At 43.6% G+C, this 13,954-nt stretch overlaps 1 protein-coding gene across 2 annotated transcripts; it reads left to right on the top strand.

Moving 5' to 3' along the window:
- The first annotated feature begins 368 nt into the window (after positions 1-368).
- On the top strand, positions 369-10,370 carry LOC118085326 (arylsulfatase D). 2 transcript variants are annotated; one of them, XM_035115866.3, is made up of 10 exons: positions 369-474; positions 2,232-2,381; positions 2,611-2,732; positions 3,286-3,408; positions 5,741-6,164; positions 6,245-6,381; positions 7,043-7,177; positions 8,419-8,581; positions 9,158-9,279; positions 9,689-10,370. In XM_035115866.3, the coding sequence occupies exons 1-10, from the start codon at positions 395-397 to the stop codon at positions 10,063-10,065; spliced, it is 1,833 nt and encodes a 610-aa protein (XP_034971757.1). In that variant the 5' UTR covers positions 369-394; the 3' UTR covers positions 10,066-10,370. The 2 variants fall into 2 exon arrangements, with proteins under 2 accessions (XP_034971757.1, XP_088523819.1); XM_088667693.1 differs by having other exon boundaries at positions 369-619.
- Positions 10,371-13,954: the final 3,584 nt, after the last annotated feature.

The raw sequence follows: 13,954 nt of genomic DNA, 5'->3' as shown, positions 1-13,954 counted from the left end.
CTGAGAGTAGGGTGGGGGAGCAAAATGGACCAACTATCGCAGAAGGAGAGCGACGTGTCCCCACCATAGCCATAGGTATTAACCCTCCCCATAGCTGCCAAGTTTTCCCTTTTCTCGCGAGAAAGCCTATTCAGCATAAGGGAAAATCCCTTAAAATAAGGGATAACTTGGCAGCTATGCCTCCCCTAACACCACCCCATACAGCTATGATTCTGTATGAAAGAAAGCCTGCTCTACGCTTTCTGAAAAAGTTTGGAATTTCCCCTCATCCCCTTACCGAAGCTCGCTGTTTTCAAGGAAGGCTTTTGCTTTCTCTGCAGGCTGCTACTGGCTCTGCCTAAGCCTTGCCCCCTTGGCCGGGCTCCTTTCTTCCGGGTGGGTCCTGGCTTTCGCGATGGGGATTGCCTGGCTACACGGTGGGCTCGGCCAAGCTGAGGGCGAGCGCCTGGAGAGGGTCTCTCCTTCGTTTCCAAGGTGTGCCTTTTCCGATTTGCTTGGTTGGACCATGACGGCTGCTTTCCACGGAGCTGCGTTCCCTTTCTGCGTGTCTGGAAGCGCAGCGTCGGCCAGCTCTGATTTTGAGCCTGTGCTTGGCTAGCGGGGTGGGAGGCGAAAGCCTGTGAGCTTGCTTCCTCCTTTTAGACCCCCGTCCTTCAGAAAAGCCAAACTCCTGCGATCTTGCTGGGGGGGGGGGGGGAGAGAGATACTTGTTTTCAAAGGAACAATGGAGTTTGTAAAGCAGAGACTCGGTTTTCAGTTATCTAAATGACGGAACTTTCCATTAAAGATAAAATAAAACGCAGGGGAATTAAAGGTAAAGGTAAAGGGACCCCTGACCATTAGGTCCAGTCGTGACCGACTCTGGGGTTGCGCGCTCATCTCGCATTATTGGCCGAGGGAGCCGGCGTATAGCTTCCAGGTCATGTGGCCAGCATGACAAAGCCGCTTCTGGCAAACCAGAGCAGCACATGGAAACGCCGTTTACCTTCCCGCTGTAGCGGTTCCTATTTATCTACTTGCATTTTGACGTGCTTTCGAACTGCTAGGTTGGCATGAGCTGGGACCGAGCAACGGGAGCTCACCCCGTCACAGGGATTCGAACCGCCGACCTTCTGATCAGCAAGCCCTAGGCTCAGTGGTTTAACCACAGCGCCACCTGGGTAGAGCTGTCTTCCTCCTACCTTTGACATTAGGAGCAGCAATTAAGCAGACGACCTTTCCCCATTACTATTTTCCTACACACTGAATAAAACTTCACTTGCATAATACTAGGCTGCGGAGCTGCTATTAAGGCACAAGAGTAGGCGGGCGGGGAAGGGGGGGAGGGAATTGCTTCCATTTGAAGAAGCAGGAAATATTTTTGCTTGCTCTCTACAACAATAATATTGATGGTGGTGGGGAATGTTGTTCTTATACCCTTCCTAGCAGGGGCAACATGATATCCTCTTTAAATCAGGACAATGCCTCTAGTCTGCCTATGCACTGTCCACACCTAATGGGAACTATCTCTAACAGAGTCTGTTGTTCCTCTTGGTACCCTGAGGCCTCCATGCATAGGTCAATCTTCCCTCTACAGACATTTCTCCCCACATGGGGACCTGTTATAGCAGAGATGCATAGTTCTCAACTTGAAGTGGGGGTAAAGTGGGGATCCATCCAATACTTAGGCTTACAGTGTTGCGCTTGTTGTTTTTAGATGTTTCAACTTTTTTGAATTTTCATTTCAATCATATTGCTTTACCACTCTGGGCTCCTTTGGAAAGAAGGGTGGAGCAGAAATTGAACAAATTATTATAATTAAAAGTGCATCATAATAATTTACATCTAAAGCAGTCCTGAAAGTGTCACTCTATTTTACTCAACTGTCATACTCCATTATAACAGTTTTATCACTGGCATACTAAAAATACAGTGGTACATCGGTTCTCGAATGTAATCTGTTCTGGAAGACCGTTCAAGTTCCAAAAGGTTCAAAACGCAAGGCGTGAAGAGCTGTTTGCACATTCAATTGAGAATATTGAAAAACACGCAGCGGAAGCCGTTCGACTTTTGAGGCGTGTTCAAAAATGGAAGCATTTACTTCTGGGCCTTTTGCATTCAGGTTCCAAAACATTCGTCAATGGACATGTCCTAGAACCGAGGTACCACTGTACTGTCATATGGTCTGGGTCTTTCCTCTCTCCTGTCAGATTCATACAAGTAAACCATTGTTTGGTGATTTTTGATTTCAGAATCTATCTAGCTACTCTGTTGACTTTATTTATATCACTTGATGCCCGTGGGACAAATGCAGCTCTGGACATGAAACCTAATATTGTTCTGATGTTGGCCGATGACCTCGGGATTGGAGATCTAGGCTGCTATGGCAACGACACTATCAGGTAAGGGATTCTCAGGTTATTGTTGTATTGTTGTGAATATGACACTGGCTAAAAGGCTTCTTGAACAGCTTTGGGCCATCTTCCAGTTGATTTTACTTCACTGTGGCTTGTCGCTACAAAGGAGCATCGCCTATGAAATGCAGGTTGCTTGAACTGTCAAGATAAATTGCCATATATTGTCTCCTTCTTTTGTCTCCTGCTGTATTAATATATCACCTTTTCATCTCAGCACCCCTAATATTGACCGGCTGGCAAAGGAAGGAGTGAAACTTACTCAGCACATTGCTGCGGCTTCACTTTGTACCCCAAGCAGAGCAGCTTTTCTGACTGGCAGATACCCCATCAGATCAGGTCGAGTATATTTGGAATGTCTGGTTTGATGTGTAGCTGAGACAATGTGCAAAGTTGAACAAAATAAGCATGCTGAAAGTAGTACAGTTTTGTTCCACATGAAAAACCAGTACTTCATTCCTGACTGCATTTTTAGCATGATGCTCAGGTCCTGATAAATTTAGCTAAACCTCTTTCACAGCCATCTAAGCTAGTGGCCATAGCATATTGTGGCTGTGAGTTCTGCAAGTTAACTATCTGTCTTGTTTTGAATGAAGTGTAATTCAATGATGTATTTCCTGAGTTTAAATAATAACAATTACTTAAATTGTTGATTTAATTATCTGTTGAGAATTGTCACTGTACAAGCAATTAGGTTGGAAGATGCTGGGATTTGTTGAACTTTCACCAGGCTGATGACACCATATTTAAATGAATTTGCTGGCAATGATGAATTTGTACAGCTGGGTTATATTGATGTCTTGATAATGTTTGAGTGTAAAAGTGATGCAGATCCATGTAAATTGAACTTGATAAATGTATTGACTTGTGGTCTTTATCCTTGGCAATATAGGCATGGCTTCAGGTGGTTCATATCGGGCTCTGCAGTGGAACGCTGGCTCAGGAGGACTCCCTGCCAATGAAACCACTTTTGCCAAGGTCTTGCAGCAGCAGGGTTATGCCACAGGACTTGTAGGTACGTAGAAATCCTATGACCTCCTCATGATCTTAGGTGTCTATAGGTCTTCAGGTCTTCATATAAAAACAAATGCTTATTAAATCTTGGATGTGAAGATTATGAAAAATGACTGGTTCCAGCAGATATGAAAATGTTTGTTGCCTGACATTTCCACATCATAAGGTCTGTGGAATGAAGGCAGCTTTGACATTGACTTAATGCCCTGTTCCAATAAGATCCTCTGCTTGTTTGTTAAAGCTAAGGGTCCCCATGCTTACCTGGAATTTGCCCTCTTTAACCTGTCTGTCTGCCTGTCCGTCTCTCTCTCTCTCCCCCCTCCCCCCTCGGTGTGTGTGTGTGTGTGTGTTGAGTATAAATCAGGGATATTTGGTATGACTGGGTCAGAATGTGCTACATTAACATGACCTACTTTTATGTGACTTACACTAACATTGTTACACAATAACCTTCCTGTACTGTAGCAAGCATTTGAGTGAGCCAAAAACTTTGGCAAATATGTTACCAAGTGTGTCAGCAAGTATGTCTTTGTTTTCTGATATTCGGCAACAAGTCCCTTGAAATCAGAAGGTAGTCTAATACATTGTTAGATTTCGTGCCTAGATGGGTAAATTCCCCCGGTACATCTGGGGGGCAACTACCGTTCAAGGGGACTAAATTTAAATGGATAGCCAGTTGGAAGAAAAAAAATATCTTCCTCATTCACTTTAGTATCTTTAGAAATCCGCCCAGTGATGGGTTCCAAATCATAGCTAACAAGACCAGGGTCAACCCACCAATTGGATTTAGTCAAGGCTTCCCAGTTGGCTGCGGTTCGGACATTAAAATCCCCTCCGATTAAAGCTTGGGCAATGGGGTACTTAGCACAACATGATGTTAGGTGATCTTCAAGTATTTCCCATCTGGATCATAGTTCGGGGGAGGAGCCTCCTGGTGGTAGGTATACATTTGAGATTAACAATGAAACCTTTTCGCCAGTTATCAACCAGATAGAACATAAGGGGGAGATGCCTGCACTAATGTAAATTTAATATGTAAATGAAGAGAAATACCTATTACAAGACCACCTTTGGGTCATCCTCCGTTATTAATTCAAATCCACTCATAACAATGTATTTCTGACTTGTATACCCACTTGGTAATGTTCTTGATTTAATATGGCAGAAGTAAAGTGAAAAGAAAAATCAGAAATACCAAATGATTGTAAAAAGAGAGAAAAGAAATAATACTGTAACTAGATTTCTATTGATAGTTGCACATATGCATCAGTACCTAAACACCTGGCTGTAATTGTGTAAACAGTGTGCAGGGACAGTAATGTCTGTATCTTAAGGTCATTTTGAGATTCAGGACTAGGGTTAGACGTTTAGGACTTTTTCTGTGTGGATTAGGAGTGCTCCTGAAGTGATGCATGCTCATTGCTGCCTTCTGTGGGAGTCTTTCTCAGACTACATGCTGGGCTCGTGCGTGAGAGTTAAGAGTCAAATGATTAGACCATCAACTGGAAAGGAAGCCAAGTGTGACAAATTGTCGATTGATTTCACAGTGGAGGTTAGTAGGTCAAGAGACTCCACTAAATCTGCTGTGTTGCAGTTTCCCTGTAAATCTAAACGTTCACAGTACTTCTAAAGATTCACAGTCGTAGCGGTCTTTTGAGAAATGGTTCATGTATTAAACATGAAGATTAACACTGTCTGGCACAGATGGTCAGGTAATGCCACTTAAAGGATCATTCTGAAATCTCCGCTCAAAGGATCAATATAGGGAGGGAAGTAAGGATTTGAGTGGACAAACACACCATACTTTTAAAGCACACTGATACCAGATTTACAAGTTATGGAGAAGCTTAGAAACTAGTTTCTTGAGGGTACTGGGAATTGGAGGTATGTTAGGTGAGCACAATTAACCCCTTCCAGTTCCCAGGTTTCTTTAGAGCAGGCATGTCCAACAGGTAGATCGAGATCTACCAGTAGATCACTGGACGTCTGTGGTAGATGACTGGCTTTCCATCCTCAAAAAAGCTCAACAACTTTGACCTAAACCCCCGAAAAGGGGGTAGATCACTGCCAGTTTGTGAGTAGATCACAGTCTCTTGGAAGTTGGCCACCCTGGCTTTAGAGGAAGGAAGCCATGACATGTTAAAATGGTACAGGGTGCTTTAGTGCTGCTATAGTCCCATGAAACTGCACGGTTGTACAGTACCATTCATTGCAACTGTGTTTGAAAGGAAGACCTTCCTGGAAGACAACTTTAGTTGTGAAACTTTGAAGAGGTGGGCAGCAGAATCCACTCCAAGTAATAGTAACGGACTATTTTCTGCTTTAATTTCCAGGGAAGTGGCATCAAGGGGTAAACTGTGACTCTGTCCATGATCACTGCCACCATCCTTTGAGTCATGGCTTTGACTACTTTTATGGCATGCCCTTCACTCTTCTCAACAACTGCCAGGACCACAAGCCTCCAGAGCTGGATGCAGCATTGCAGGCTAAGCTGTGGCTTTACACCCAACTTATTGCCCTTGCAGTTATCACAGCTCTTGTAGGCAAGACAACAGGATTGGTCTCTGTTACTTGGAAAGTGGTCACCTTTTTTGCTTTGCTTGGGTGCCTGTTTTTTGCTTCCTGGTACTCCAGTTATGGCTTTGTAAAATACTGGAATTGCATCTTGATGCGCAACCACGACATCACTGAACAACCGATGAAACTGGAAAGAACGGCTTCTCTAGTCCTAAAGGAAGCAGTTTCATTTATTCAGAGGTAATTGAACGCTTTACCTGAAATATCAAACTGCAAAGATGCTGCAATTTGCTAAATGTGTTCTATTCATTTCTTTTAAGCAACAAGCATGGGCCGTTCCTCCTCTTTGTTTCTTTTTTGCACGTCCACACGCCCCTGTTTACAACAGAAGCTTTCCTTGGGAAAAGCAGGCATGGGATATATGGAGACAATGTAGAAGAAATGGACTGGTTAGTAGGTGTGTTGGCTTTCTCTAAACATTCTTCTCTTGTTAATGGACACTGGTCATCTCAAGTGGTGGTGAGGCACGGACTATGATTCTGTAGCTGTCTTGAACACTGCCTTATTTATGGGCTGCGAGGATTGAGTGAATGATTTAAAAATCAGCTACCCTTTCTTGTAGTACAAAGGTGAAATATAGAACACCCTGCCCTCAGCACTGCAGTTTATTACAATTTGGGTGGGATACTCACAGACATGTCCTGTTAGGATGGAGGGAAGGAGGAGAAAGATTCCTGCATGGCTACTGTCAATTCTACAACGTACACCTTTATGCAATACTTTGATGTGCATCTAAGGCAGTGTTTCCCAACCAGTGTGCCTCCAGATGTTTTGGGACTACAACTCCCATCATCCCTAGCTAGCAAGACCAGTGGTCAGGAATGATGGGAGTTGTAGTCCCAAAACATCTGGAGGCACACTGGTTGGGAAACACTGATCTAAGGAACAGGTAGCCTCTTTCAAAGTCAGGAGGGAGAGATAGGTTATCCCTGTTCCATGAACAGTTTTAGGAGCCAAGCTGTACTTGTACCGCAGGACTGTTTTGAGGATAAAATAAGACAAATTCCTTGTGTGCTATTGCCTCCATAGTAAATATTTGTTTTTGGTTAACTGTGTAGGTCAAATTCTAGATGCTATTGACAAGGAAGGCTTGGAAAACAACACACTGACCTATTTTGCCTCAGACCATGGAGGGCAGCTGGAAGCTCAGGAAGGAACAATACAGCTGGGTGGCTGGAATGGCATATATAAAGGTAAAATGTGCAGCAATATAGTTGCTTTGCCTGCCTGGAAGTTTGGGTAATTTTGCTTTGGGTTGTTTTCTAGGTTGAATTGATCTCTCTTCCTGTGCTATGAAATTAGGAGGCATGTGGTCTTTTATTGACCACACCCTGTATACATATGTCTGTGGGAACTCTCTTGAGTTGCATATTGCTGTTAAATATTAATGGGTAACTCACAGCTGTCCATGGATGCACAGGTCACTTCTGTGTCCAGGGCAGCTGTCTACCAGCTCCATCTGGTACGCTATCTGAGGCCCTACCTGCTCGTGGACTGTGTTGCCAGAGTGGTGCGTGCTCTAGTTATCTCCCGCTTGGACTACTGCACTGCGCTCTGTGTGGGGCTACCTTTGAAGGTGAATTAGAAACTACAACTAATCCAGAATGTGGCAGCTAGACTGGTGACTGTGAGTGTCCCCCGGGACCATATAACACCAGTGTTAAAGGATCTTCACTGGCTCCCAGTACGTTTCTGAGCAAAGTGTTGGTGCTGACATTTAAAGCCCTAAACAGCCTTAGGACAGTATCCCTGAAGGCCTCCACCCCCATCATTCAGCCCAGACACTGAGGTCCTCCTCTGAGGGTCTTCTGCTGGTTCCCTCACTGCAAGAAGCAAAATTACAGGGAACCAGGCAGAAGGCCTTCTCAGTAGTGGTGCCCTCCCTATGGAATGCCCTCCCTTCAGATGTCAAGGAGATAAAGAACTACTTAACTTTTAGAAGACACCTGCCCTGTATCGGGAAGTTTTTAATGTTTGATATTTTACTATGTTTTATATATGCTGTAAGCCACCCAGAGTGGCTAGGGAAACCCAGATAGATGGGTGGGACATAAATAAAAGAATAATACAAATACGGAAGGTTACAATATGTTCTAAAACCTGTGATCTGCTTTTGTTTGAAATGAAAGTAACCCCCCTGATCCTAAGCCAGGCATCCCCAAACTTCAGCCCTCCAGATGTTTTGGACTACATTTCCCATCATCCCTGACCACTGGTCCTCTTAGCTAGGGATCATGGGAGTTGTAGGCCAAAACATCTGGAGGGCCGCAGTTTGGGGATGCCTGTCCTAGGCCCTTTTGTGCATATTGATAGTTTAAAAGAAAATGGAAAGGCCTTGTGTTTCCACCACCCACAAGAGACTTGGGATGTTCTTTTGCTTAGGAAAACAAGTGTAATAAACATGTCTGTTTCTGCTATTGTGTTCCCAATGTAGGGGGCAAAGGCATGGGAGGTTGGGAAGGAGGCATTCGTGTGCCCGGCATCTTAAGGTGGCCTGGGATGCTCCCTGCCAACACTGTTGTTGACGAACCAACAAGCCTTATGGATATTTACCCTACGGTGGCTCATGTGGCTGGAGGGACTGTACCACAGGACAGGTATAGAGCCTGTATCCTTGCTCAAACTGTGCATGGTCTACTTGAATGCATCTTGAGATAAGCAGAATTCATCATGCAATCTAAAAGGTAGCCTGGGGGCAGTGGACATTGATAGTCAGTATAGGTTCTCTGTTCAAGCATACACTTTTCCTTCTTTCCTTCCCCTTTTTTAGGCAACTTACACTTTTCCAGCACTTTTACTATATTTTGAAATTAAAGAAAGAGAAAATTCTCAGCCCACCTAGTGCATAAGTGCGATCATTAATGGTGTGTGGAATATGGTTGTGTTAGTGTTGTAAGCTCCTACTGCACAGCATCTGTGATGTAACTGATGTCCATGCTTCCTCCATTTATGGCCCATACTATTTTGTGAATGTTGGAAATGTTTCCTCAGTTAGGTTTTGTTTGTAATTCTGGCTGCTTCCTTTCTGCAGCATTGAAGCTTAAGCATGTTCACATAACACTTGAAAGAAGAAGAAGCAAATATCTAAATAACTGCACTACTTCGTGACTTCTTTCAAGGCCTTTTCATTTCAGTCTTCTGTCTGATGACTTATTCTTTCTTTGTCGCTATAGAATAATCGACGGAAGGAATCTATTGCCGTTACTACAACAAGAAGTCAAGCATTCAGCACATGAATTCATGTTTCATTACTGTGGATCATACTTGCATGCAGTACGGTGGCATCAGAAAGACAGTGAGTACAACTAATTCCCCTGAGTGTGAAAACATACCTCCTCTTATTAAAATTAATAAGATGCAGGTATACTTAAATTTCCTACTTTTTTGCAAGCAGGGTGGGGGTGGAGGGAGAGAACATGCCTGGTAATCATTGACATAGAAAGCAGTGTTCCTAAGACTGCTGGGCATGAAGTTCATTGTCAATGGAACTTGACAAAACCAGGTCAAGTGGCCAGAAGCAGAGTGAGAGGAATAGATTACACCTCATGCGCTGGGCTATCGGATAGTTGTTCTTGTGCATTTCCTTCTGTTGGCAAGTAAATTTATTTGAATTTTCAGATTTCAGCCAGATCTCCAGGGAACATCATCACCTTCATGATTATTGTTTCAGGATGTTTTTGTTTGTGCTTTCTTTTTCTTCCCAGGTGGTGCCTTATGGAAGGCTCATTACATGACACCGATCTTTCACCCCAAAGGCGCAGGAGCCTGTTATGGGAAAGGGATTTGCCCATGTTCTGGAGAAGGTGTAACGCATCACGACCCTCCTCTGCTCTTTGATCTCTCGAGAGACCCATCAGAGGCTGTGCCTCTTTCACCGGACACAGAGCCCTTGTTCCACACAGTCCTAAAGCACATAGGCAGAGCTGTGGAGGAGCATCGCGGGACCCTCACACCTGTCCCACAGCAGCTCTCTCTTGGGAACATTATGTGGAAACCATGGCTGCAGCCATGCTGTGGGACCTTCCCGTTCTGCTGGTGTGACAAGGAAGAAAGCAGTGCCCGTTCCAATAAAGCCAGCTGACCAAAGAATCCTTTTATGGCAGAGAAAGTCATCCAAGAGGTTTCCTGTGTGATTTTAGCTGCTTCCTGTCAGTTAAGGTTGCTTTCTCCTGTTTCTTGAGGAGTCCCCAGGCTTGAAGGAGGATGTAGCCACATCATTCCCTGCCTGTTAGGCTCGGGGAATCAGGCCCCTCCCTCGGTGGCAGCAAAGAAGCAGATTTTCAAAAAGGAGTTCTTACCAATTAGTTTATTTCATAATCACAGCGAGAGACAAAGGAATGTGTCTCTCTCTCTAGAAATGGCTCAAAATAAAGTCTCTCCCCCCCCCCCCGTGTCTCTTAGGCTATGTCATCCCTGCACTGGTTGGTCTGATCTTTCTGCTTCTGAGCTTTCTGTTCGGCTACTCACATTGCCCGCCTAGTCTTGGGGGAGGGGGGCTCAGGGATGTTCTCCAAGGACACTGTGTCTTGTCAGCTGTTTCTACTTCCTCCTCCAATATTTCCCAGCTTTCCCCCTCTACATTCTCCGAACTACGACCTTCTGTAAACCACTGTTGTAATTCTATGCTGTCCTTCTGTTCTTGGGAAGGTTGTGTAGAAAGGGGGATGGCCCCCACCATTCCTCCTCAGTGCCCTTCACGTCTCCCATTACTGTCACCTGATCTCTCTTCTTACCTGCTGGACTTTGCACAACACAGGATGGTGTGTAGGGTGTGTGGATAAGCCTGAGTGGGGCTGCAGAGCGATTCTACCCTCATGGCTGCAGGGCTGATAATGAGAGAGAAAACGATTTCTACGTTAACTCTACCAGTGATGATTATACCTGAAATGAAAACTGACAATAATTCTGCACAGACTATTTCCATGCAGTAATTGGCAACTCCAAGCACTTAGAGGGAGGCGCCATCTAAACATCATAAACTAGCTCTTCTCATTAAACTAGCAAGCAAAATCTAAGAAGCACACTAGAAGAGGAAGGAAAAGGAAACTATGTCACAGTTGTCTATGTCACAGTGGGCTGATCTGGTACATGTCACAAGATTTTGATCCATGTTTAAAATACGAGGCTTCTGGGTTTCTTTGTTTTTAAGAAAGAAGGATCAGCAAGAGATGTTCCTCTTCTGCTTGCTCACATGCCTTTTCATGTACAAATGAGATGTAATGCTCTGTGGTGCACAATCCATAGATATTTTGGTGGGGTGGACAGAACATAAATCTGATGAGAAATCTTGCAGGCACAAAAAAAAAAATACACGTATGGCAAAATGTTAAAAATGAAGCAAAATAACCAAAATCGTGAAAGGAGGGACATAGCAAAACAGGGAGTGCTAAAAGGAATGTGCAGAAATTATAAGGAGGGGCTAGACAGCTGATGACGTTTCTGATCAGGTCTCCAAACAAAACTTGGAATACCGCCTAAAAGGTTAGACTCTCAAATGGTGAACACACAATCACTGTTGACCTTGGTTCTGTATTCTCCCTTCCTATAAAATACAACTATGCTATCCTTTTTCCATGTAAGCATCTGCAAACCAGCTTACTAAAATTCGTGGCTTGGGTTTGGAGTCAACTAGTAGTCATATAAACCTCAAGCTTTTGTTGGGTTATGATTTATTTATTTTTTAAGATAAAATTAGGCTGCAATCCTCTACATATTTACGTGGGAGCATGCTCCCTTGAACAGAATGTGACTGGCTTGTGAGCAGACATACTCATGATTATGCTGGTAGTAAGGCTTTTGGAGATTAGTGTCCATATTTGCAGTACTAATGATGACTGATATTTTGCTTTTGATGTATTTGATCATGAATGAAGTTGAATAACATATATGTTTCAAGCAAAATAAAAAAATTCCTTCAGTAGCACCTTAAAGACCAACTAAGTTTTTATTTTGGTATGAGCTTTCGTGTGCATGCAGATCTTCTGTATCTGAAGAAGTGTGCATGCACACGAAAGCTCATACCAAAATAAAAACTTAGTTGGTCTTTAAGGTGCTACTGAAGGAATTTTTTTATTTTGCTTCGACTCAGACCAAAACGGCTACCTACTGTAACTAGATATATGTTTTCAGTTAATTTCACTAATTTTAGGACTGTATAGTGAGATTTAGCACCGGTTAGAATATGTTTTCCTTTGGAAACATGGAGAGAACACATAGTTGCATTTGAGAGGTTTGAGGAAGTATGTCCCCGAAATATGGCTGTTACAAAAGAATGAAAAATCTTGTTTCTGATTGGAGTGTGACATAGATGACATTTCCTATATGCTTCTACCAACCTCTGTAGGCCTGCCAACATTTACTTCTGTTCCTTTACTGCTGTGACTTATATATCCTTTAGCAAATTACTTGGCAAACTCTGGTTTTAGAAGCCAGAGTTGTTGGCTGTATTTATTGAGATTGATAGCCAACCTCATTCATTCAGGCTCAAGCCACAAAGCATTTCCTTGTCATATTGATGTTCCTAACAACTCTCTGTGTGAAGTTTTCATAGCTTCTGTATTCCCTTTGAGTATGGGAGACTGTTAGAGGCAGTATAGTGACTGGCAGGGGTGGTGGAGGTGGTGGAAATATTTCTAATTGTAAAGAAAACTTTTCCCCAGTTAGACAAACTTTCCCCCAGCTGGACAGCTGTTGATGCCTTCTTCTGAATTTCTTGAATTGAAAGGTGACATAAAAATGCATCAGATAAAGGTGCAAGAGCAAGAAATGTGATATTTAAAAATTGGAAATATTCTCAACCCATCTAAGAAGAGTAACTGACTGGGTGTGTTATGGCAAATCCAGAAAATTTGCCATATTAACAACTAATAAGGTAAAGGTAAAGGGACCCCTGACCATTAGGTCCAGTCGTGACTGACGCTGGGGTTGCAGCGCTCACCTTGCGTTATTGGCCAAGGGAGCCAGCATGCAGCTTCCAGGTCATGTGGTTAGCATGACAAAGCCGCTTCTGGTGAACCAGAGCAGCACATGGAAATGCCGTTTACCTTCCCGCTGTAGTGGTACCTATTTATCTACTTGCACTGTGTGCTTTTGAACTGCTAGATGGGCAGGAGCTGGGGCCGAGCAACAGGAGCTCACCCCATCGTGGGGATTTGAACCGCTGACCTTCTGATCGGCAAGCCCTAGGCTCTGTGGTTTAACCCACAGCGCCACCTGTGTCCCATTAACAACTAATATTAACAACTAATTGCATTTGCAAGAGCTTGTATAGACCTATGCCCATTTCACATTGGATACTGGCCCACAAAAGCCCATGAGACCCCAAAAATCCTTTGTAGGTTGCCGTAGGCATCCCTATTTTTCCTTTAGTGATTGCACCTTTCTTAGAATCAGTGGTTTTTTTCTGGGGGTACTCAAGGATATGTAGTGCCGGCAACCCCCCCCCCTCCGCCAAATATTGGCACTTACTGTAACAACTTCATGGTGAGTACCAGCACCTTAATAAAAAAACAGAGCCATGCTTAGAATGTAGTGTGAACTGAGAAAAATATATATTTCTCAGCTGTCTGGAAATTTGGGATCAGGAGCAAAAACGAGAGAAAACAAAATATAATGAAATATATATCATAGAATCATAGAGTTGGAAGAGACCACAAGGGCTATCCAGTCCAACCCCCTGCCAAGCAGGAAACACCATCAAAGCATTCTTGACATATGGCTGTCAAGCCTCTGCTTAAAGACCTCCAAAGAAGGAGACTCCACCACACTCCTTGGTAGCAAATTCCACTGCCGAACAGCTCTTACTGTCAGGAAGTTCTTACTAATGTTTAGATGGAATCTTCTTTCTTGAAGTTTGAATCCATTGCTCTGTGTCCGCTTCTCTGGAGCAGCAGAAAACAATCTTTCTCCCTCCTCTATATGACATCATTTTATATATTTGAACATGGCTATCAATATCACCCCTTAACCTT

Source organism: Zootoca vivipara, chromosome 4, assembly GCF_965207765.1.
Source record: "Zootoca vivipara chromosome 4, rZooViv2.hap1.1, whole genome shotgun sequence".
NCBI classification, from domain to species: domain Eukaryota; kingdom Metazoa; phylum Chordata; class Lepidosauria; order Squamata; family Lacertidae; genus Zootoca; species Zootoca vivipara.
Note: the sequence above shows the minus strand (reverse complement) of the source record. Positions and strands in the feature narration are given on the sequence as shown.

Bases quoted from the DNA above. Each gene is read 5' to 3' on its own strand.
- LOC118085326 (XM_035115866.3), top strand. From the start codon at position 395: ATGGGGATTGCCTGGCTACACGGTGGGCTCGGCCAAGCTGAGGGCGAG. The intron at 2,733-3,285 runs GTCGAGTATATT...TTGGCAATATAG, and splicing joins CAGATACCCCATCAGATCAG to GCATGGCTTCAGGTGGTTCA. The intron at 9,280-9,688 runs GTGAGTACAACT...TTTTCTTCCCAG, and splicing joins ACGGTGGCATCAGAAAGACA to GTGGTGCCTTATGGAAGGCT.